This window comes from Festucalex cinctus, chromosome 18 (assembly GCF_051991245.1).
Source record: "Festucalex cinctus isolate MCC-2025b chromosome 18, RoL_Fcin_1.0, whole genome shotgun sequence".
NCBI classification, from domain to species: domain Eukaryota; kingdom Metazoa; phylum Chordata; class Actinopteri; order Syngnathiformes; family Syngnathidae; genus Festucalex; species Festucalex cinctus.
Window position 1 is genome coordinate 20,891,064 of NC_135428.1, and position 24,051 is coordinate 20,915,114.

Sequence of the window (24,051 nt, forward strand, 5' to 3'; positions counted from 1 at the left end):
TTACCTCATCTTTTGCATGGAATACTAATAAATTATTTCCATCGTTGAGTCTGAGAGAAAAAAAAATAGCGATCATCAGTTTTTCATGTGAGAAAAATTTAGAGTTAGTATATGCAGTATTTACAGAAGTCACTTGTTTTGCACATTTCTGATAAACTATCCACATAACATTGAAAAACACCATTATAAATTTGCAATTGATCTTACTGAAGAACAAAGACATTCTTCTTTTTCTTGTATCCCAAAGACGGATCAAAAGAGCAGTTAGAAAGGTCAACAGATGGCTCTCCATTGTATGTTGTGTTGTGGTTCCTGGCGTCCTTGTAGAAGGTCAGCTTGCCCTCTTTCAGTACGCAATAGACATTCACCCAGGATTTGCTGGGAAAGGAATCACAAAACACATCAGAGGCAAATATATTTCCAATATATTTCTTAAAAACGTCCCTTTTTCTAGCAAAGAGAAACTCATTCACATAATATTCACATAACTCACTCATGTTAGGTAAGTGTTTGAATAACTATGTCCTTGGGGTCAATTCGATCCCATTCATCCATAGGCTCAAATGTCATTTAATTTTTGAGGACAAGTGTCATGACTCGAGTCATGAAGGAGTTGCAACTAGTTTTAGGCTATGTGATGTCATATTATGTGGTGTTAAGAATCTTTAATGTTATGTGATTTATGTGATGTCAAGGATCCTTAAAGCTATGTAATGTGTGATGTCAAGAGTCTTTAATACTGAATGATGTTGTGTGGTGACAGGAATCTTTGGTGCTATGCGATATTATATGATGTCAAGAATCTTTGGTCGTGTTGCTGGGTCAACAGCCAATCAGAGAATTCCATGTCAGTTCTGGTACACACATGTCGAGCCACAACCAATGAGACTTACTGACTGTCTATATAAGTGTCTGAGAAATATGTGTGTGGTTGCTGGATTATTGCTCACTGTCCTCTGTGCTTCTCCGTAGCCCAAAGGGGCTTGGCGTCTCGTGATTCTCGATGCATTATCGTTGTTTTTCGTTTAGTCAAGTTATGCGAATAAATAGTTAAAACCTTATTTGTGTCTGCGCTTTGGGATCCAACCCTTCAGCACACAACAATAAGAACATTTACTTTAGCTCATAAGATTGCCTCAACTGATAACTTGTCTACTGTCTAGCATTGCATGTTTTTATGTCTGCAACTTTATCAATCCATTTAGGAGTACAAAATAGACCAGAGAGTTCATTGCTTATCACCGCAACACAGTGACACATCATATAATGCACAAGATAAAAGCTGTTTGTATGGATCACTTTGGTTTTATACCTGGTGGGGCTTCTTTGCTGAGCTTCAAGATCAGAGCTGGTGGCTTTTTTGCGATACAGGAATCCTTCATTGTGTGCTGTATGTGATGGTGGCTGGGGCGTCGTCGGGGCACCGGTAGCTGGAGCCGATCGAGAGCGGCGAGTTTCCTCGGGTTCCTTCGGACGGGGCCTTCTCCTCGGTTTGGGTCGGTCTCGAGCCCGAGGGCGACCATCAAAACGTGTCACTGGAGCCGAGAGGCTGCTTGGAGGCCGATACGGCTCTCCTCTGGCCTGAGGATGCAGATTTCAGATTTAAGAAATTGATACAAAGGTATGATGTAACTTGTAACTTGAGACAACTTACATGGGCTGCTTCTCTCTCCTGGACTTGTTCAACAATCTCTGCCATAGTCGATCTCTTTTCCCTGCAGTGATACAGAACAACATCAGTCACAGATGAACAATGAACACCGTGAAAGCAATGAAAATGCAATGAAATTTCAAATAATCAGAAACATGGATTTGTGTCAATTATAGTTGTCTCGAGACAAAATGAACAGTAACTGTAGTGAGTCCTAGTCAATATTTAAAATACCAAATATCCTACCTCATGACCCACGAGTAAAATGTCTTTTTTAGTCCCTCCTTCTTGATGACCAACTTTTATATCAAATAGTTAGGGATGAGCTGGCTATCCGTACAACACGAGTATCCGGTACGGATAATTAATTTTTTCCGGATATAAACATAACCCGGATATCATTCCTTATTATCCGTATCCGAAACTCCAGCGCTCCTCTCTGTTTAATTAAGAAAACGTTTGGTAGTAAAAAAAACAAGAAAAAAAAAAAAATTAAAAAGGAAAAGCTATGTTGCGTATGACAACTCTTGTTGATGCATACTTTGTAGTTCCTTATTTCCTACTGCATGTGCTGTATTCAGTAGTTTGGGGTAGATGCCACGGACTTCCGACTTCCGGGTTTCACACCTCAGCGTCGTTTCCAGCCACTGATGGCCGCGTTCCAACACTTGCACCCCCACCCCTGCGCTCCACAACAGCACGCTCCCGACCATCGGCGTCTCAGCGCTCTGAAATGCTTCGGACAACTGAGACACTGACACACTACACACTTGCACCCGTCGACGGGAACGTGCATGCGAGGGGCAGAAAGGCGGAAGCGGAAGAACTGGGACGTGGCCCACATCTCGCAATCAGGAAATGGAAACAAAGCTGATGTGTGAAATTCAGGAAGTCGGAAGTCCCGCCTCCTCCGTGGCATATACCCCATTACATATTATTTTCAAATGTTTTTCCTCAGTTTAGAAAAAACTTGTTCTTAAATAGTTCCTTTACTATTGTGATCAAAACACTGAATCTCAATTCTCAGACTGTTCAGTAAATATTTATTCATACAGATACATATTCTGAGTTTATAAAAAAAAAAAAAACTTGTTCGAAAAATAGTTCATCAAAAGCACTGATTTGAATATCTCAATTAGGCAGTTTTGGCAATAATTTTCAAATAAACAAAAATTATAGCAACTTTTGACCAATCCATATCAATATCACACTTTATTTAACCATTTAAGTGTGAAATTGAAAAAAAAAAAAAATACTACCGAATCGATATAAGCCCCACTTATTTCTGATCAAACCACACCCACTTCTGGGTTAGATCACGCCCACTTCTGGTTTAGGCCACACATCCCCCAAAGTACAAATACAGATAATTTAGATAAATGGTTGAACAGATACAGTTATAGTACTTGCTCATCCCTACAAATAGTATTATATTTTTACAATCTTTTTGCTTATATATCTTCAAATGAAATACAGTATCTCATAAAAGGTGCATTGTTGATAGTAGAGCTGGATGAATCAAATTATACGATGTGTTGTTGCTTGTTTTTCTTAAAAACATAGCAAAAATGATAAACTAACAGGTCCACTATTTAAAAATGTTGGTACATATTGTGTTCTAATTTTTGAATGACCTTATAGATTATTTATATGACTCGACTATTTACCTGGACTGTTACAATATTAATGTTTTGAATTTATACTACTTCAGTTTTACCTTGGTGTACCAAAAATTAGTGCATAATTATACTTTAAAAAATATAAAGCATTGAGTAAGAAAAAAAAATGCTAAAACAAAAGATTACAAAAGATACTTACCATGTTGTCCTTTTTCCACCAAATTACACATAAGGTATAGAATATTTCCTTTTAAGTTAAAACTTTAGATTATGATTTGCCATTACGAATTCCCCAAAGATGATTTTGGTAAAATAATAATAATTATTAGTATTCAATGTTTTTGTCAAAACAATTTAATCCACTACAACAACAACAACAACAACAACAAAAACAATTTGATTTGCCTGTTGAAATGTGGTACTGTCAAAATGCAAAGGGATTTGGAGTGATGTGCTAGTAGCTGTTCAGCTGTCAGCTATTATATTGATTGACATCTATTTTGTCCAATGACACACCAACAGTGACTGTTGAACTGATCAGTCAGACAGTACTGCAATATTAAACAGACAGCCAGTTTAGTCAGGTCACAGTGAATTTTTAAATGTCAATTTTTGTCCAGAAGTCCACAAAAAGACATCTTTTCAGTAATGCCTCATATTATTGTGTTCAAGCAAAAAGCTAAATATAATTACAAGAATTACTATTTTTGTGTGTGGTACAAATTTGCATTGGGGAAGGCTAAATTAAGTTTTGCTATTTTTGCAGACCCATGGAAGCTGGTACCACACGGCACATTAAAAAAAAAAAAAAAATAAAAATCCTTGAATCAATTATGGCCAATCAAAGTGGTTCCTTTCATTTCCTTCAAATGTGGCACACTAGCACACACCCTCTGGTGGACAGCCAAATGTAAATATGTCTGATTGACGGCGTCATGTTTGTTTTATTTCCACCTCTTACGGAAGTTTGTGTATGAGACAAAGAAAGGGAGAATTAAAAGGAAACTTGAGACCATCAGTAAAGCTTCATTATTTCAACCAACGCTATACTTACCCTGAGCGTTTGTCAGAGCCTTCTTTAACAGAGCCCTCCAGGTCACTCGAGTCTTGTCGTTGCAGCCTCTGCTTGCCACTCCCCTCCTGTTCACTAGATGATTGCCTCTCCAAGCGTCTCCGATACCGCTCCTGACGCACAATCATCGGAAGCTCGTTCAGCCTAGCTTGAATCTCCTGTTCGCTGGAAGTTTGTCTACCCAGTTTGTATTCCCTCTCTCGTCTCAGGTGGTCCATCTGAGGGTCTGAGCGGCTGCCCCGAGGATCCCTCTGGAGACGGCCATGCAGTAGGTCCAGTCCTGATTCTGGGCCCATCATGTCTGCCATCGGGATGTCGCCATACTGTTCCCGCTGTACTCTGCTGGCCTCTAGAAGGGGGTTTACAGCCTTGTGGATGTGATTGATCCCAGGTTGCATGAAGTCAGCTTTCAAGTGTTGCCACGCATAAGCCATTTTTGGGTCCATGATACCACCACTAGGCGCCAGGTAACCCGAACTGCCTAGACTTCCACTGCTGTAATGATTTTGTGCGAGATAGCCAGAGCTACCCATTCCTCCACTGCCGTGATAATTCTGAGCGAGAAATCCTGAACTCCCCAAATTTGGCTGTGGGGCCAAATATCCGGAACTCCCTAAATTGGGCTGCTGTCCCAAGTATCCTGAACTCCCCATATTTTGAGGTTGTGTCAAGTAACCGGAGCTTCCCATATTTGGTTGCGTCAAATATCCAGAACTTCCAATATTCTGCTGCTGAAGAAACCCAGAGCTTCCCACTGCACCACTGCTTTGCTCCTGAGCCAGGTTACCTGAACTTCCTAACCTACCACTGCTTGGATGACTTTGCATGGCATAGCCAGTGACGCCCATGCAACCCGCAGACAGTCCAAAGTATCCAGAGCTCTCAGCGCTATCAGTTGTTTGATTGTTTACCCCAGGGTAAGTAGAGGTGTCCTGTCCTCCACAGTGGGATGTCAGCGCTGAAAAAGCAGAGTCACTCCCACCTCCAATGGCCTGGTGGTTCATCCCAAGATACGAGGGGCTTACCAACTTTCCACTACATTGTGGCTCCAACCCGTGATAGGTTGATCCATTTATGACTGGGTTGTAGCTGGCAAGCGATGAGGACAATCTCTGGGTTGCCGGAGTGGCAGCTGGTTCCGTGCTTGTCTGTAAGGGTGTTGGTTCTATTTGGGCGTGTACCATCTGCCTCATGAAAGATGGAGTTGAAGTGAACGCGGTACCACTCGGAGTCAGGCACGATAACGGAAACATCCTTCGACTGGACAGCGGCGTCCTTTTGTCTTCCTCTTTTTTCTTCTCAGCCTGAAAAATTATTTCAAATAAATAACAGTGCACATACGAGGGAGGGAAACACAAAATAAAAGATGGATATGTGCAATGCAGCTATAGAAAATGATGAGGAATATTTGCTCATTCATTTTTTTTTGGCAGCCATACAACATGAAATAAAAAGACGATGTGCAATGAGTAAGACTCGTGAGACAGCTTTTAAGGCCATAATGATGCAAAGATGGTATAAACCAGTGGTTCTCAAACATTTTACATCTTAAAATACTTTGCTCTTTAAGTACCACCATGACCAACATCACAATACAGTAGCACAAAAAGTGTTCATCAAAAACAAAACAGGTTTTATTCCTAAAAGGTATATTTAGTATCATTGTAAGCAGGTTTAAACATTAACACTATGTTTAAAAAATATGTACTTAGGCGTTGATTATACCAGATACCACATACCACTAGTGGTACCCATACACCACTTTGAGTATCACTGGCATAGACCCATGCCTGCTGAGCAACTACAAGATTTTTTTTTTCTCCTGAGGAATCAAACTGATTAAACAATTAGCTACAGTCAAGCTTACTGCAGAAAGCTGGCGGAGAGAGCTGAAGCGTTCTTTCCAGGTTACAGCAGCCTTGCGGAAGGCTTCATGGCGAAGGATGAGCTGCTCAACCTCATCAGTTTGGGCCTTGGTCTGTCCGCCATCTGGCTGTTTGGAGGTGATCGGTGGCTCCTTGGCCTTTAGCCAGGCTTCTGCCCTCACTGTCTCCTGGGCAAACTGGAATCTCTCATGCTCTGAAGAAGACAGTCTCCCATCAACCATCACCTCGCATTAAAATCCATATGGCACAGTTAATTTACATTTGTGTGTCACATTGAGTATGCTAAAGTTAATTCATTAAACATTGTGTTGTATCATTTCATTTGTTCATTCATTTCAGGCAGCAATCAACATCAACAATGTATCAATTTTACTAGAGAATACTCCACTAAACCTAGTCTGAAAAGGAGTGGGAGGAAGAAAAAAACTGATTAAATCCCACCCCCAATCTCATTAATATCATCCATCCATCCATCCATTTTCTTGACCGCTTATTTCTCACAAGCGCCGCGGGGGGTGCTGGCGCCCATCTCAGCTGGCCCTGGGCAGTAGGCGGGGGACACCCTGGACTGGTTGCCAGCCAATCGCAGGGCACACAGGGACGAACAACCATCCACACTCACAAGCACACCTAGGGACAATTCGGAACACCCAATTAACCTGACATGCATGTCTTTGGAATGTGGGAGGAGACTGGAGTACCCGGAAAAGACCCATGGGGGCACGGGGAGAACATGCAAACTCAACCCAGGAAGGCTGGAGCCTGGACTCGAACCAGAGTCCTCAGAACTGGGAGGTGGACGTGCTAACCACTAGACCACCGTGCCACCCTCATTAATATCAAGCTTTGAAAAAAAAAAATGTAGCTACTTTGCTGCAAACCTCCAGTAACCAACAGCGGCTTTCATGAATACTGAACATCAGACGTAAGCTACTCACTGCGCTGCAACCGTTCCTGGTGTTTGTCCCATTTCTCAACAAGATTCTTCTGCTTTGCCAGAAGGGCATCCAACTTTTCTTTAATCTGTAGCCACGGACCAAAAACATATGATTAAGAGCAGTTGAGCACAAGAATGTTGCTTGTGTGGTGATCCTCAGATGGAGACATAGTTTTGAATTTGAAGTAATTTATCATTTTGTTCGCCTGACCTCTTCTGATGCAGGGTTGCCAGCAGCTATAAGGATCTTGCCGAGATCTGCACACTGCTGGATGGTTTTACTGCGGCCATCTATTTTGACTTTCAGCTCATGGTGTTGTTTCATCATGACCTCCAATGCAGTCAAATCCCTGAAACAACAACAACATCAACAACAAAAAAGGTTACCGGTATGTAAAAGCAACACATACTTGTGCTGCACCAGCTCTGGCAAAAAAGGTCCAAAAAAAAAGAAAAAAAATCAAAATTCTGACATTCATATATTCTAATTCTACACTTAATTACCTTTCAAATTATATATGTAATAAATTGATATGCCTAAAAAAAAATTGACAGTTATAGCGATTTTAATGTTGCCAGGTTGAAATCCCTCGTTTTGAGAAAACAGGTTTTAAGTTTTTGGCCTTTCAAATGTACCTTAGGAAAAAGATACTGACCCAAAATTGTTGCTCCTTGTGGTATTTTCTTGTTTAAATGGCATATTACTGCAGTCTGAAATTTAATTTAATAATTTTGTGTGCATTAAAAGATTATTTGCCATTTGGCGTGGTCTCTGAGAAGTATGTTTATTGTTAACTTATCATCAATGTTGTGTCTCAAATGCTTTTGGTCACTTAAAGAAAATGAAAATGTCATGACAGTTCAAGGCTATTTGTGGAGAAATCTCAAAACCGACTTTTTTTTTGTCCAAACAATACATGTTTGCGTCTAGCTCAAAACTAATGTTGCCGACTTTTGCCTGAGCGGGTCACATATTGGGACAGCAGATATTTATTTTGCAATATGTAGGAGTTTTTGCCATTAGAGTTAATCCCAAACGTGTTTAATGGGACTCTAGTTCACCAACAACCCTAGTCAGGATAAGTAGTATGCAAGATGGATGGATGGATGGTTAGAAGAATACCCTGGGTACAGATAGTGTACAGCAAGGGATTCTGGAGGTTAAAATAAGTTATTTTAAATTAAAGGTTGGTGCTGTGTTGCCGTGAGCATGTGGGTATACAGTAGTTCATGTTTTCAAAAAAGTGAAAAGAGAGGCTTAGTTTAATTCTTTTATTTAACCAGGTAAGAAACTAACTGAGATTAAAAATCTATTTTCCAAGAGTGACCTGGCCACAGGGGCAACAAAAACACACAATTATGACAACAACTTAAGACAACAATATATACTGTATGTATACACACAATCTTCATCATACTACCAATAAATTCAACAAATTTCCTAAAAACATTGCCCAATAGCATTTGTTACTTATACAGAAATTTTTAAAATCACTGTGAAAAACAATTTGTGGTCGTGTTGGGAAGTTTTGATTGCCTACCTGTAGCTTATAATGCAATGGTCAATTATATCATTTGCAAAAATGCCAAAATCTGAATACATAACAGGAAAATTTGTTAAAAACAAATCAAGTATGGAGGATTTCATTGGTTATTTAGTGGTTGGTTGTCAAAGATGACAACACATCATTGGTTGTTGAGGGAGGTCTGTAACAACCTACTACTGTAATAGAATCCCCTTTAGAGAATTCTATGCTTAATGCGAGGAATTCAAACTTTTTACTAAAAGACAGTGATGGTAGTACAGTGACATGAAATTTGTTTTTGACATATATGGTCACACCACCACCCTTCCTTGGGAGGTCACAAGGAAACATATTGTAATCCTGGATTGAAATATCAATGTCTGTAATGGATTTGGCCAACCAAGACGACTCAGACTAAACAAGAGTAAGTAGTAACGCACTGGGCCATATATGGTGTATGACATTTTTTTGGACAAAAATCCAATTAATAAACTATTTAAATTGTTTCAGTGATTAATTGGTAGCGAACATCAAGCACGGATTTGATGTCCGAGATCAGGCCCTAATAAGTGTCAATCAAATATATATTTTTTAAATTCATATCTACTAAAATACATGTTGGAATCTCAGCATGGATGGGAAACTTGAGTTGATGAAATGATAATGAAAATTAGGTCAAGGTGACACTATAGCTTCACGCGGCACTGTAATACAAATATGTTTACAGAAACAGTAGATGACATTTTACCTGGGCTCGTCCCATCCAATCTGGCCCATAATGCCTTCCATCCACATGAGATTTTCGCGCACGACTGAGAAGAACTGCACCTTGTCTGTCACTGACGTGACCTGGACACGACTGGCCTCGCAAGAGCTCAGCAGCTCCTTCCAAGCTTCCATTACTTCATGCTCTTTTACCATGATGGCTTCAGCCTTCTCACCGGCATAAATAGTACGCAGCTGCGCAGCGTTCTCCTGTAGCTGTCGTACCTGAACCAAGATAAGATGCAATGACTTCATTGTAGCTAAAGCCCTGTTGATCTATACTGTGAACAAATAAGGTAAGTATTCATAGCACTTCACTTTTTACGCAAAAATTAATAAATTATTTTTTTCCTCAAAATTTTACACACAACACCTCATAATGACAAAAGTCTTCATTTTTTTTTAATTTATAAAAAACAAAAAAAACCAAAATGAAATTATATGTACTTAATCACAGCCTTTACCACAAAACTCAAAATGGACCTCAGGCGCATCATGTTTCCATTGCTCCTCCTTGAGAAGTTCTTATAGCTAAAGTGGAGTCCATCAGTGGTAAATTCAGTTGATTGGATATGATTTGAAAAGGCACACACCTCTCTATATAAAGTTGCACAGGTGAGAGAACATGTCAGAGCAGGAACCAAGCATGAAGTTTACGTAATTATCTGTAGACCTCCAAGACAGGTATACATCTGGGGAAGGCCGCAGAAAAAAATTCTGCTGCTTTGAAGGTTCCAATGAGCACAGTTGCCGCCACCATCCGTACAAGGAAGGAGTTCTGAACCACCAGGACTCTACCTAGAGCTGGCTGCCCATCTAAACTTGGGCTATCAGCGGAGAAGAGCCATGGTTAGGCCATGAACCCAATTGTCACTCTGTCAGAACTCCACCTAACCTAACGCTCTGTGGATAGAGGAGAACCTTGCAAAAGGACAACCAAGTCTGTAGTACAAATCTGGCTTTCATGTTTGAATGGCCAGACCAAAGCCACTCCTTTGTAAATGGCACACGGCAGTTGACCTGGATTTTGCCAAAAGTCCCCTGAACAACTCTCAGAGAAAGAAAACTCTGGTCTGATGAGACAAATGATGGAACTCTTTGGTGTGAATGCCAGGCATCCTGTTTGGATGAATGTAGCAATGTACAGAGGCATCCTGGATGACCTGCTCCAGACTAGGGAGAAGGTTTACGTTCCAACAGGACAATGATACTAAGCTCATAGCCAAGACAATGAAGGAGTGGCTTCCGGAAAACTGTGAATGTCCTTGAGTAGCCCAGCCAGAGCCCAGACTTGAATCCCATAAGATATCTTTGGAGAGGTCTGAAAATGGCTGCGCACCAACACTCTCTATCCAACATGATGGAGCTTGAGAGGTGCTGCAAAGAGGAATGGGTGAAACTACCCAGATAGGACTCCCAGTCTTGTTGGTTCACATTCGAAAAGACTTGAAGAATGAGCGGGGGCGGCGTGGATCAGTGGTATGGTGGCCGTTTCCCAACCCAGAGGTTGTGGGTTCGATCCCATGCCATTGTGACCATGTCGAAGTATCCTTGAGCAAGATACTGAACCCCCAATTGCTCCTGATGCTGCGTCATAAGTAGGTGAATGGGTAGTCAAAATGTAAAGCGCTTTGAGGGCCTTGTAAGGTGGAAAAGCGCTATATAAATGAAGTGCCATTTACCATCAACACAGTACTGAGCTAAGGCTGTTAACAGTCATATACACATGGTGTCTTCATTTAGCAAAAAAAATTAGGGGGAAAAACATGTTATGCAATGAATTTGGAGCGAAACAAATTAATTTATTCCATTTGGGGTTTAGGCTGTAAAATATAACTTAAGTTATAATATTGAAGGTTTTATACAAGGTTATATCACTTGCCTGTGTGACTAGCAGTTGAAGGGCATGCTCATAAGAGTGCATAAGTCTCTGCAGGGTAGCTGGATTGGTGATGTTGGCTTGGCATGCCCTCACCTCTGGCAGCTGCTTTGTCTTTCCTGCGATCTGAGCCAAAACCTGGAACACCAGACAGAGTCGTCATCATGAGTGCTTTAACTCTTTTACTGCCACACGTTATCAAAAACACTTTGATGTGACAAAGACTATTGAAAAGAGATACAATGCTGCCATCTGCTGGCCATAGTTGGTGAGTGTTTTTGATTCCACAACCCATTGACCAGGCGGTGCTGCACTTAGATGTTACAATGACCATAAAAAAATGTTGACATCATTTAACGTTTGTGGCAGCAGCATACATCGATACATCGTGATTTTACTAATCGTTATTAAACGATTGTGGCGGTCAAAGAGTTAAGAATATGAGCCAGACAAACTCCCAATGAATGAAAAACGCAGTCGGTTATGAACTCGGAACACACCTCTTTGCAGTCAGTGAAGAACTTGTGGAGCTGGTTGGATGCTGCCAGCATCTGTCTACGGGTCTCCATCAACTCCAGGAGGTCGGCCCAGGACTCGTTCAATCCATCCTTCCACTCAGCGATGGTGGCTGCATCTGAATGACCACAGTCGATCATTTCATTCACCATTTTGTTCACCTGCTCCATCCGCTGCTGGCCAATGTTGTTTGTTTCTGAGGCAAATTTGGTGAACTTTTCTTGAAGCTCCTGAAAACAAAGATATGTAATGTAGAATATTGTAATATGATCCATGATGGAATCACAACATACAAGAACAATAAAAGCACATCAATATTAACATGGCTTACACAAGATTAGGAGTATTGAGATATGGGGCTCTATTTTCGTAGACAGGCGCACGTGCACTTGGCGTTAAAACTGGCGCACCTTCATTTTCACGCTGGGGCAAGTCTAGTTTACGGTGTTTGTTGGGCATTTGGCAGACCGCGCTGCGTCTCGCTGGGTGTTCCGGCAGACCAAGGGCATTTTCTATTATAATGCTCAAGGTTCACTGGACAATTAAATGACAGATCGTAGACTAGACTTTAGGCCAGGTGAAACCAGGTCTAAGTTGTGGCACATGTGGTTCTGGTGGGTATGATCCAGGGGCAGGCAGGTTTTGTGGTCATTCGGGGTTACTTGGTGCTCGCAGGCACATCATTAGTGGGGATGTAACAATATCTAAACTTCGCAATACGATATCATGATATGAAACTCACGACACAATAATTATCACAATATTGTGGGGAGAATGGTGATATTAAAAAAAGGTCAAGTTAAAAAAAAAGCTCATCTTAAAAAAACACAATATTGTTCTTTTGTATATAACAGCAATGCACATAAACAATATACACTCCCTAATAAAACAGAATATAGAAGCACTTACTTGCTAACGCATGCACACCTTGAGTTCATCCACATATTGACTCGATTCACAAGCATATTACATTCCCACGATTAGCATAGATTTTAAACATAGAAAGGCCATAACATGCCATATGAAAATTACACTGCACTAAAAAACTAACCACCAGAGGGCACGAGAACTGCAAAAATGTAAATCAACTTTGGCATTTTTAACATATATGCTGCTTTTACAGTTTTTTCTACAGTTCTTAATACACAACAATCAATAATTTGTCACAGTTTGCTAAGCCCTCACTTTAAGTACCAATTGTTCGGCCCAATTGTCACATCTAAACATTCCCTTATCTGCATTAGGCTGACTTTACTTCTTTACACTCTGATGTCAATTAACACATCACCTTGTTGTCATAACTGTACACACAATGGTCAGTTGTTGCACCCCCCCCCCCAATTGAAATCTCAAAGCATCAACGCACAACACACAACTATGCAAATCTCTAAACACCCACGTCTGGTGAGCAATTTTCAATCAGGAGTACTATGAGGCACTCGAGGCGATTTTTCCAGAGGTGCCTTGCCAGAGAGACCATCCTCTGTGATGTGGATAAGAACTAGGGTTGCCAACTGTCCCGTATTATCCGGGACGCCGTGTATTTTGGGTTAAATTGCTATGTCGCATACGGGACCTCAAAAGTCCCGTAAAATAATTCTCAATTCTTACACGAAATGCAGCAAACGGCATCTTTGCCATTTTTGGACCACGGCTGCTCCCTTAGGTTGACAAGTGACAAGGAAGTTGCTCATCGCCAATAAAATGAATCGCTGGGTGTGACGTTATGTGGAGATCTTGCAAGGTAAGAGAGGCAACTAGAGAGAGAGAGAGAGAGAGAGAGGCACTTCCTGGTTTCGTCACAGCTTCATGTCGCCTACACTCTAAACGCCGATCTTAATACGTCAGCTGCGAATGTATCAGCGGGAGCAATACAAGATGTATCCTTGTACTATTTATGAACAAATACTGCGAGGATTTAGCCTGCTGGCAAGTTTTGAAATCAGCGCTTAACACAGCAAACTGCACTCTACAGGTCCTAGATCAGCTAAAACGACAATGTCACTAAGCACGGCACCTGTCAGCCAATCACAGGCATCAGGCATCGTCACGTGCATTTGTTGTAGTGGTTTATACTGCACAGTGGATAGAAAATAATAATAATAATAATAATAATAATGTGTAGTGTTGTCCAGTCGGTTAGGAAGAGAGAATGGATAAAACTGTAAGAAACAAAAGACCGTGCTGTTACAACAAGTATCCATGGAAAAAGTAAATTTGGTGAGTCACGCTCCTCTTTTGCATTTCTTTTCTTTTCTTTTTTTTGCACCTGTTTTTTTTTTAGGTAAAGAGACAAATTGTGGCTTCTTTGAGGTTTTGTATGAGGTTACATAATGATGGCCTGCAGTAAGGATTAAAGGGAATGTACAACCTTTGTGCATTTCGAATATAATCAGAATATACACTGATTTCACACATCATGCTCACACCACCACGGCACCGTGCCGTGCACCTGTCCCTTATATTGGGATGAGAAAGTTGGCAACCCTAATAGGAACCTCTGGCCAAACAGGAGACTTGATGTGGTCTAATGGAGTATATGCCACAGAAGAGGCGGGACTTCCGACTTCCGTGTTTTTACACATCAGCTTTGATTCCGGTTCCGATTTGCGACGTGTGGGCCGCGAGCCAATACTCATACCCCCACCCCTGTGCCCCCCAACCGCTTCACGGCGTCTCAGCTCTCTGAAGTGCTTCGGACAACTGACAAACACACTCGCACCCGTCGATGGGAACGCGCAACCGAGGGGCACAAAGTCGGAAGCACAAGTATTGGGACACACATCGCGAACCGGAACCGGAATCAAAGCTGATGTGTAAAAACACGGAAGTCGGAAGTCCCGCCTCTTCCATGGAATATATCCCATTCCTCCTGTGAAGGGGGTGGAGGGGGTGTAGGTGCTTGAGGCAAACATGTAACATTTTGACTTTTATTCCCCCATACATTTAAATTACAAATACCTGTACACTGAAACACAAAACAATGACTTGTTGCATACTTGTGTGATATTTCATGCTTGAAGAAGTGGGCCTACGCACCCATTTTACAGAAGCAAAAAATTGATAATTCTCACGAGGCATTGCCATTCACATTGTGTGTTGCATTTCTATAATTGGGTTTTCAATTTTGCACTTCAGTGTTCTGTGAATGGTTGTTAGTGTGCAGCAAATGTTAAGCTTTGTGTATCAATTGACTGGTATGTGTGTGTCATTCAAGAATGTGGCTGTGTGTACTAAATGAGAATATGAGTTCCATTTTGTGAACAGGTAAGAGATTTGATGGCAGAGTCATCTTGAAAAGGTGTGTGTGAGGCTCTCAGGTTTGTATGTACAATTTGAAGGAATGTGTTAGTGTTTTGTGAAACGTGTGTGTTTGAACTGTGAAAAACTGTAATATCGTGACATGACAATGTCGATATTGTGGCAGTTTTAATATCACAATATTGTCATTATCGTTACATCTATACACGTTTGTGATCCTTTGTTTCGAAGAATGCCTAAAAACAGATCGATCCGAGTTCTCACCGTCACATGCTCCAGGTCTTGGCCAAGATCAGTCGAACTTGCCACAGTCTCACGTTCAGTGATCCATTTCTCTAATTCCTCAACGTCCTTATTGAGCTGATAAAGCCAGTACTGCTGCTCCAGCTTGATTTTTCTGTGCTCCACCATATCTTTCAAGGACACGTACAATCTGTCTATGTGGGACTGCTGCTTGGTGATTTGCTCACTGAGGAAAAACAAAAACAACAATACATATCACACTTACTGCACTTACTGTATTATCAAGTAATAGAACTACTATGCATGTTGTAGATTACCCCACTGTACCCCACCAGGTAACTAGCTTAAATTGTTTAGGACATTATACATATAACATATAGGGTACTGCACTTGAAGGTCAGTACCCAATTACACTGATTTGATTAACTTTCTTCTTACATGCATTAACTGTTCACAGCATTGTGACCAATTGGACAATATACTGTAATTAAGAATTTAACACATTGAACCAGTCATCATCCATCCATTCATCCATGAGCTGGAGATTAGCTGACTTTCACACTTACATTCACACCTGTGGACCATTTAGTCTTCAATTAACCTAACATGCACGAGTCATATACAAAGTCAGCACAGAAAGGCCTGGGCCAAGATTCGGACCCTGGACCTCTCGACTGTGAGGCAGACTAAATCCACCTCAATCTCTGTGTAATCCTGTCCAAGAGATGCCATTTGGCACAGTATATGGTAATGTCTCAAGTACTGTTGTTTAATTCTTTGCACTGGCTCTCCCACACTCTCCTCCCTGTGACGGCCCAGGTGCGCTCGCCTTGAAAAGACTGTAGCTGCTGGACAGGGTGTCTTGGGTGTCATGACACCCCTCTCCCACAAACTTTCCCCCACCCACATGTGCAAGTCTGAGAGTTCTTGTTCTGTTCTAATGTCTTTTGTTATTTTGTTATTGTATGTGGCCTCATTAACCCCCCCCCCCCCCCCCTCTCTCTCTCTCTCTCTATCTCTCTCTCTCTCTCTGTCTCTCTCTCTCTCACTCTCTGCGTGAACAGCCAGAGAGCGACGGCGCACCGTGCCATGCACTGCTGTCATGATCCCGGGATCGAGGTTGGGTCAGGTTAATTCATGCTTTCCAAAAACGTTATTTGCGTCACACAAACTCTGTGTGGCTATTTGCGCTGGCGTTAGTGACTAACCCTGGGATTACACCGAATGCGTGTGCGTTGCGTCTGCGTTGCATTCCGGCGGCTCAGCCGATACGTTTCCATTCATTCAGATTGTTCAAATTACACGGGCTGCGTGTGGGTTGCGTGTCGATTGCGTCTCAGCTGCGTAGTGCGGCAGCCCTCCGCACGGATAGACCTATTTTCTATTTTTGCCAGACGACACATCCAACAGCTAGCACAGAACACATCGAGCGGGACAGGAAGACCGACGCAGTTTCAAAATAAATTTCCGGTTACTTTTCAGAATAAAACACTCGCCAAGTTCCTATTTCGCAATCATGTCAGCAAAACGTCATACTGCTTAACGCTTAATTCGCTGTTTAAACACCGGCGAACATGGACAAGGAGAGATTTATAACCGAGGTGGAAAGCAACAAAATTAAATATGACACGGCAAACCCTTTTTATAAGGACAACTTAAAAAGGAATGCTGCATTGAACGTCATAGCAGGAGTGGACGGCAAGTTCAGTCAAAGAAAGTCCACCTCTCTTTCTGCTTCTTTGTTGAGCACAGACTTTCTGTGTCTTTGTCGTGGTTTTTAATGCCACATTATCGTGAGACACGGCGGGAAGTTGTCGGCGACGGAGCTGCCGGACCGCAGCTGTGCGCAGCCGATGTGAGCTGGACAAAAAATTGACGCGTCCGGAGCACGCAGTTAAGGCGCAGCGGAGCGGAGACACAACGCACACGCATCCGGTGTAATCCCGGGGTTAGACGCTGCAATGAGTCTCATTTGCATTGGGGTGGGCATAATACGTAATACGCGCAAATAACACCGCCGCACCGTGGCACAATCTGGTTGGCTGCGCACTTTAGTGACAGATTTCGCCATCTGCGCGTGTTTACTGAATTAGGCGCTCCCGGATTGATCCATTTTTAACAGTTAGCGCCGTGCAAAGGCGACGCAAACCTTTAGTGAATAGGCCCCTCAAGGGTGCTGAAAAGCGAGCGACCAAACTTTCCGTTCTGTCTCCCCCCCTGTTGGTCACTGTTCTTTTCATATGCCTTGGATATGTTGTGACTGGGGGAATTGCCCTTTTATTAATCATTGATGTACTCTGAATCTGAACATGATTCCGGTGAAACTATGAATTGTGTCCTTTGTACAGAAAATCTCAACTTGATAGGTGAACACAAAGTCAAACGATGAGTTATGTCACACCTCTCTGGGTGTCCGAGCTCTAGCAGCTGCTGACATTGCTGGGACAGCATGCCCACAGTCTCTGCATATGTTTCCACTGTTTGCTCCAGAGCCAGGTGAGTCTTCAGCAGTTGCAAGGTGCTCGCCTCATCCTGAAAATGATCAGAAGTGAGTCTGTGTACTAGAGTGATTGGTGGATTTACAAATGAAGTGACTGACAGCATTGTCCGTACCGTGCCTTTTTCGTCATTGGCCTGCTGGAGCTTCTGACCTGACAACCAGGACTCCACTTTGGCCGCCTCGCTATAGTATTGTTGAGCCTGCAGCGCTGCATCCAGCATCACAGATCTCCTTTCCAGCTCCAACTGCAACACCTCCCACAGCTGCCGCACATGACCGGCCCCTTCGCGCACAAACTCCACTTCAGGAGTGCGTAGTGAGGCGATAATTCCCGCCCTGTCCAAAACTTCCTCAACACGAGCTCGCCGCCCGGCCAGCTCCCTCTGGAGAGTCTGAAAGACCAATCTCAAGTAAGTCTCAAGATAGGTCAAAGTTTAGCTTGGAATTTACCTTTGTGATTCTCACCTGGTTCTTTTTTACATGCTGCTGCACACTCTGGAGATTATTCCCATATTCCTTACATGATGCCAGTGGAAGCCTCTCTTGAATCCACAGCTGTTTAATGAAAAGAAATTAAATAAATGGTAACAAATGTTACAAAATGAGAAGATGACGGGCTAACCATCTCATCTTCCAGGTCTTGAGCGACTTGGTGCATCTCTTTGGAAGCCAGCAGGATGCGACGTCTCTCCTTCAGGGGTTCAATGAGTCGAACAATGCGGGTCTCCACCATGCCTGACTGCTCACCACTTTCACTTGTCATCAGACCTCGCTGCGGAAGGCAAACCCCCTGCAAGCTCCCCAGTTCATCTACATCTTTGTAAAAGTCCCCGAACTGAGACTCCATAGCCTACGACAAAAGGATACAGTAGTTTTAGTTAGAGCTATGTCATTGTTCAACTAACTTTCATCATAGTTATGTAATATAAAAAGCACAATATTGTATGACCTTTTTTCAAACACAGGATGCTTCTTAGACTAGACCACTTCAGAGCTCAGGAATTACTTATATAAACAATAACTGAAGCATACAGCCTGTCGAAGTAACAAAAATGTATACTTTTATGACTCAAGTTGCCGTAGGGGTCAAACTAATTCTTTTGGTTTAGTTTAGAAAACATTTTTTAACTTACAAAACTGTCTAATGAAGTACTGAAACAAAGAAATATTTCCACTTTTTTTTTTTTTTTTAATGTACTTTTATGTTCATACCAGGACATTTTTCAGTAATGTGAATATAATATAATATAATATCCTGGTACAGCACGCTCTAAAAACAATTTCTTAGTTTAAAGCTGTAAAGGTAAGGAGATTTGATCTATTTAAATGAAAATTACTCAGAGGAAAGTTTACATATGGACGGTTGTAATGTCTATGGATTCTACCGTTTGTGTTTACTACAAAGGAGTACTGGGATCACACTTCCATCCATCCATCCATTTTCTTTAGTGTTGTTCCGATACTGTTTTTTGGCTCCCGATACCGATACCCAGCTTTGCAGTACGGGCCGATACCGATACCATACCGATACTTAAGATTTTTTTTCCTCAACATGAAAAAGCTGTCCTGCCATTGGTTCAGAGCATTCAAGGGCCAATAGGATATCTTAGATCGGCAAGCAGTGAATATGTCATATATCAGTGAATGTCGTGCACGAGCAAGACACAAGATGCTGCCTCCAAAATCCTATATTAGCGTTGGAATTAATGGTATCGGCATGTTACTTGTGAGTAGTCACCGATACCGATACCACTGTTTTTATGCAGTATTGGCACCTCTGCCGATACCAGTATCGGTATCGGAACAACACTAATTTTCTTGACCGCTTATTCCCCACAAGGGTCGCGGGGGGTGCTGGCGCCTATCTCAGCTGGCTCTGGGCAGTAGGCGGGGGACACCCTGGACTGGTTGCCAGCTAATCGCAGGGCACACAGAGACGAACAACCATCCAAACTCACAAGCACACCTAGGGACAATTTGGAGCGCCCAATGGACCTGCCATGCATGTCTTTGGAATGTAGGAGGAGACCGGAGTACCCGGAGAAGACCCACGCAGGCACGGGGAGAACATGCAAACTCCACCCAGGAAGGCCGGAGCCTGGACTCGAACCGGAGTCCTCAGAACTGGGAGGCGGACGTGCTAACCACTGGGATCACACTTAACAAGGAAAATGAAATGTAAGACAATAAAGTCACAATGTTTCTGGAATAAATTATAATTTCGCAAGAATTTGAAAATCTATATTAGAAAAGCTACACAAATTAAACCCAGATATCAAGAAGGGCTACATTCTAAAAACAGATTGGTCAAATCTACTAAAAAAAAAAAAAAAAAAAAAAAAAAAGTTACATTTAACCAATCTAGCTGGTAGTTATTAGGGATGTAACGATAATGGTAATATCGTGATATCGTGATATTAAAACTGCCACAATCGTTGTCGTCATGTCACGATATTAAAAGCAGCACATCTGTTAAAAGGTTGATTTCCATTTTTTGCAGTTCTAGCACCCTCTGGTGGCTAGTGTTTTAGTGCAGTTTAATTTTCACAAGGCATGTTTAGGCCCTTCTGTGTTTAAAATCCACGATAATGGTCAAATGAAGGGGAAAATAATATACTTGTGAACCGAGTCAATATGTGGAGGAACTCAATTTATCGTATTTATTAATTTCTTATTTTATTTAAATAATTATTAATGTATTTTTTAAATTAATTTTATTAACTCTTTGACTGCCAGCCATTTTCGGAAAAGGTAACCCCATACTGCCAGCTGATTTACAGAATTTTACCGATCTTTCAAGCTCCACAGAAAATGTTGTGTTAGGACTATGGAAACGCGGATACTACCAAATCAAAGATCATCTTTCATCTAAAAAAAAAAGTTTGTTTCTACCTTATTCAGATCTTCAGTAATCAACAATAGAAAACAGCTTCATTTCACCCAAATCCTCTATTTTCTCAAGCTTTTTGTGAAACGATGTTATTTCATGCACTCTAGTGAATTTGGCACTTTTTTTTTTGCATGAGGGATTCTACAAACACCTAAACTTCTATAAAACACTACCCCAACAATAAAAAAAAGTGTTTTTTGATTGCAAAATAACAGTTTATTTACATGCAACAGTAGCAATCCGAACAAACAATTTGGAAAACTCTTTGCAAACTATTTACACGTGCGCAACTGCGCATGTGTGGTGTGTGTGTACGTGTTACTATTTACAATTGTGTGGATGTTTCAACGACACAATTTTTCTTTTTGTGTGATATATTGTGGAGTAATCCCGTGCGTGCTAGGGGGATGCAGCAGGATTTGCATCACAGTTTTTGTCAGTCTGCTTCTGCATGGACTGATTTGCGTAGAGGTTGGTATGATGAACGATGTGCTGGAGAAGTTCATCCGTGATGAAGAGCTCCAGGATGTCAGCTGGCAGGTGGGAATTCAGCTCTGCTGCAGCATCCCTTGGTCCTGGTTTTGCAGCAAAGGGGAAAATGGTTGCCTGCCAGCCAACTTCATCAACTTCAAGCCAGCCAGAATCTTTGGGATCTGCAAATATACATGTCAATATCATATATTATTTTAGAGCACTGTGATGCAATGTGTGTGTGTGTGTGTGTGTGTGCATGTTTACCTTTTTTTCTTGGATGTATTGGTTGATGCACATTCTGTAAATTATAGAAGACGTTTACCATCAAATATTTTATTAGTGCTGTGGAGAATCTTTTTTTTTTCTTTTTACCTTTGTTCTGCTCACTGTGAGAAGGGTCACTTTGAGTAGGAGCTGAAAGAAACATATACAATTACAATACTATCGAATGATTTAACTTTTATTGTTGCGGTGTATTGAAAACGTTTTTTTTTTTTACCTTTCTTTGTCGTAGAACCAGCGGTCGGACGTTGCTGTGAGCACGATCTATAAAATATACATTCACGTTTGTATAGGTAATAGATGTTCTAGTGTATATCAGCACATTTACACACGCTGCTAGCAGATCGCCCGAAAAGTTAGTAAAGTAATCTTACTAGCAATCTCTTAGCATGTTAGCGCTTACCTTCACGTTCTTTGGAGGACGAAAGACTGTCCAAGACTGTCTTGCATCGGACCCATAATAGTCGTCATCGTCCGATGAAATGTCATCTGTGCAGACGTGCTCGGTTGTGCACCACTTTTCTCCGGTGTTAGCCGGTGGGGCCTTAGGACGTTATTAGCATCGCTAGCCGGTGGGGCCTTAGGACGTGGCCGAAACGGCCGCGTCACCGCTTCAACTATGACTTAAATCCGTCATCACTGTGCTCTTGAGCACTGGTCGATGCTTTTGAGCTTTGAAAATAAGGATCAAGCGTGAGCTGATTGCCATCTGTAGCCTTTTTGACTCCCTTAGCCAAGTTAGCCATTCTCTCCCCCTCAACACTCTAGCTCAGCCTCTCTTCTTCTACTGTTGTCTCCTACCCGATCTTGTCCAAAAGACTCATCACAGCCATCTAGTGGCCAGGAATACTCATTATAGTAACCCGATCGGCTTGATACTTGGAGCACAGCTGCCCAAGGCTTTGCTCCACCCGTTTCCATAAAAAAACATAGTAGACGTCAATTAACGTCTATGGCGGCCAATCCTAGGATTATACTGAACGTCTTTAAACGTTTATGGCGGTCAAAGAGTTAATAAAAAAAAATTATTAATTGGTTGTACTGCTTGTATTTGTCACGACGAAGAGAGGTAGGACCCAGACGCAGGATAAAGGTAGGCCACAAAGGCAACAGGTTTATTGCCGGTCAGCAACTGTCTCCTCTCACACTGAGAGGAGAAAGGGGAATCAAAAAGTGGAGAACTAAAAATTCTCCACTGGGGAGGAAAAAACAGGCAAAAGGTATAGGGGACAACAAAAGGCGCTCCGCTAGGGAGGAAAAAGGCTCAAGGCAAAAGGGGTAACTAAAGGCGCTCCGCTGGGGAGGACAAGGCACAAAAACAAGGCAAGACAACAAGGCAACGGGAACAAGGACTCGAGGACTGTGGGATGCTTCCATGCACTGAGATGTGTGACACTTCGGCCCTGAGGGGAAAGTGCAGGTGGCTTTTATTGTCTTGGTTGATTGGTGGCAGGTGGACATGATCATGGGCGGGGACCGGTAATTAGTGAACTGCAGGAAGAGCAAGTGACCTGGGGTGAGAGGAGAGTTAGAACTTTCAAAATAAAACGGGAAACATGACTATGAAAATAAAAGCATGGGCCGTCACGCCGGTGGCGGCGTGACAGTACCCCCCCCCTGACGGCCATCCAACTCAAAGAGTCCAAAAACAAGGGCGGGCGGAAGGGGGCACGGAGGTGGGAACACGGCCCACCCCTCCGTCCCAGACCAAAGGCAGTTCAGGAGGGCGTCCATGACGCCCGACGAGAGAGTCCCAGCGGGGCCAGTCAGGTGGGCGTCCTCGACGCCCGACGAGAGGTGAAGGCAGCCGCAGGACTTGCGCCGCCGGGACTTTGGGCGGCGCCTGGCGAGGTTCCGGGACTTTGGGCGGCGCCTGGGGAGGCTCCCGGACTTTGGGCGGCGCCCGGCGAGGCTCCCGGACTTTGGGCGGCGCCCGGCGAGGCTCCCGGACCTTGGGCGGCGCCCGGCGAGGCTCCCGGACCTTGGGCGGCGCCCGGCGAGGCTCCTGGACCTTGGGCGGCGCCCGGCGAGGCTCCCGGACCTTGGGCGGCACCCGGCGAGGCTCCCGGACCTTGGGCGGCGCCCGGCGAGACTCCCGGACCTTGGGCGGCGCCCGGCGAGGCTCCCGGACTTTGGGCGGCGCCGGCGAGGCTCCCAGACCTTGGGCGGCGCCTGGCGAGGCTCCGGGACTTTGGGCGGCGCCTGGCGAGGCTCAGGGTCTTTGGGCGGCGCCTGGCGAGGCTCAGGGTCTTTGGGCGGCGCCTGGCGAGGCTCAGGGGCGAGAGGCTGCAGCAGGCGAGGTTCAGGGGCGAGAGGCTGCAGCAGACGAGGTTCAGGGGAGAGAGGCTGCAGCAGGCGAGGTTTAGGGGCGAGAGGCTGCAGCAGGCGAGGTTCAGGGGCGAAAGGCTGCAGCAGGCGAGGTTCAAGGGCGAGAGGCTGCAGCAGGCAAGGTTCAGGGGCGAGAGGCTGCAGCAGGCGAGGTTCAGGGGCGAAAGGCTGCAGCAGGCGAGGTTCAGGGGCGAGAGGCTTCAGCAGGCGAGGTTCAAGGGC

The 24,051-nt window shown here is 43.2% G+C and overlaps 1 protein-coding gene and 1 long non-coding RNA gene across 3 annotated transcripts in view; both read right to left on the minus strand.

Moving 5' to 3' along the window:
• The window catches only part of sptbn4a (spectrin, beta, non-erythrocytic 4a), a 59,333-nt gene that overhangs the window by 7,951 nt on the left and 27,331 nt on the right, over nt 1–24,051 (minus strand). The window contains exons 3-18 of one of the 2 annotated variants that reach the window (XM_077505272.1): nt 18,478–18,705; nt 18,321–18,410; nt 17,969–18,247; nt 17,757–17,887; nt 15,377–15,581; nt 11,836–12,081; nt 11,339–11,473; nt 9,440–9,681; nt 7,377–7,515; nt 7,167–7,251; nt 6,210–6,421; nt 4,325–5,646; nt 1,655–1,715; nt 1,313–1,581; nt 208–378; nt 5–50 (exon numbers count right to left, since the gene is read on the minus strand). In XM_077505272.1, coding sequence (XP_077361398.1) covers nt 5–50; nt 208–378; nt 1,313–1,581; nt 1,655–1,715; nt 4,325–5,646; nt 6,210–6,421; nt 7,167–7,251; nt 7,377–7,515; nt 9,440–9,681; nt 11,339–11,473; nt 11,836–12,081; nt 15,377–15,581; nt 17,757–17,887; nt 17,969–18,247; nt 18,321–18,410; nt 18,478–18,705 — 3,861 coding nt within the window. Of the gene's footprint in view, nt 1–4; nt 51–207; nt 379–1,312; nt 1,582–1,654; nt 1,716–4,324; nt 5,647–6,209; nt 6,422–7,166; nt 7,252–7,376; nt 7,516–9,435; nt 9,682–11,338; nt 11,474–11,835; nt 12,082–15,376; nt 15,582–17,756; nt 17,888–17,968; nt 18,248–18,320; nt 18,411–18,477; nt 18,706–24,051 lie in introns of those variants that run through there. The other variant, XM_077505273.1, reaches the window with a different exon arrangement.
• Nucleotides 20,937–22,416, minus strand: LOC144006563 (uncharacterized). The gene is made up of 5 exons (XR_013279879.1): nt 21,905–22,416; nt 21,719–21,765; nt 21,592–21,633; nt 21,484–21,517; nt 20,937–21,398 (listed from the first exon to the last, which is right to left on the minus strand). It is a non-coding gene; the product is annotated as an uncharacterized LOC144006563 (long non-coding RNA).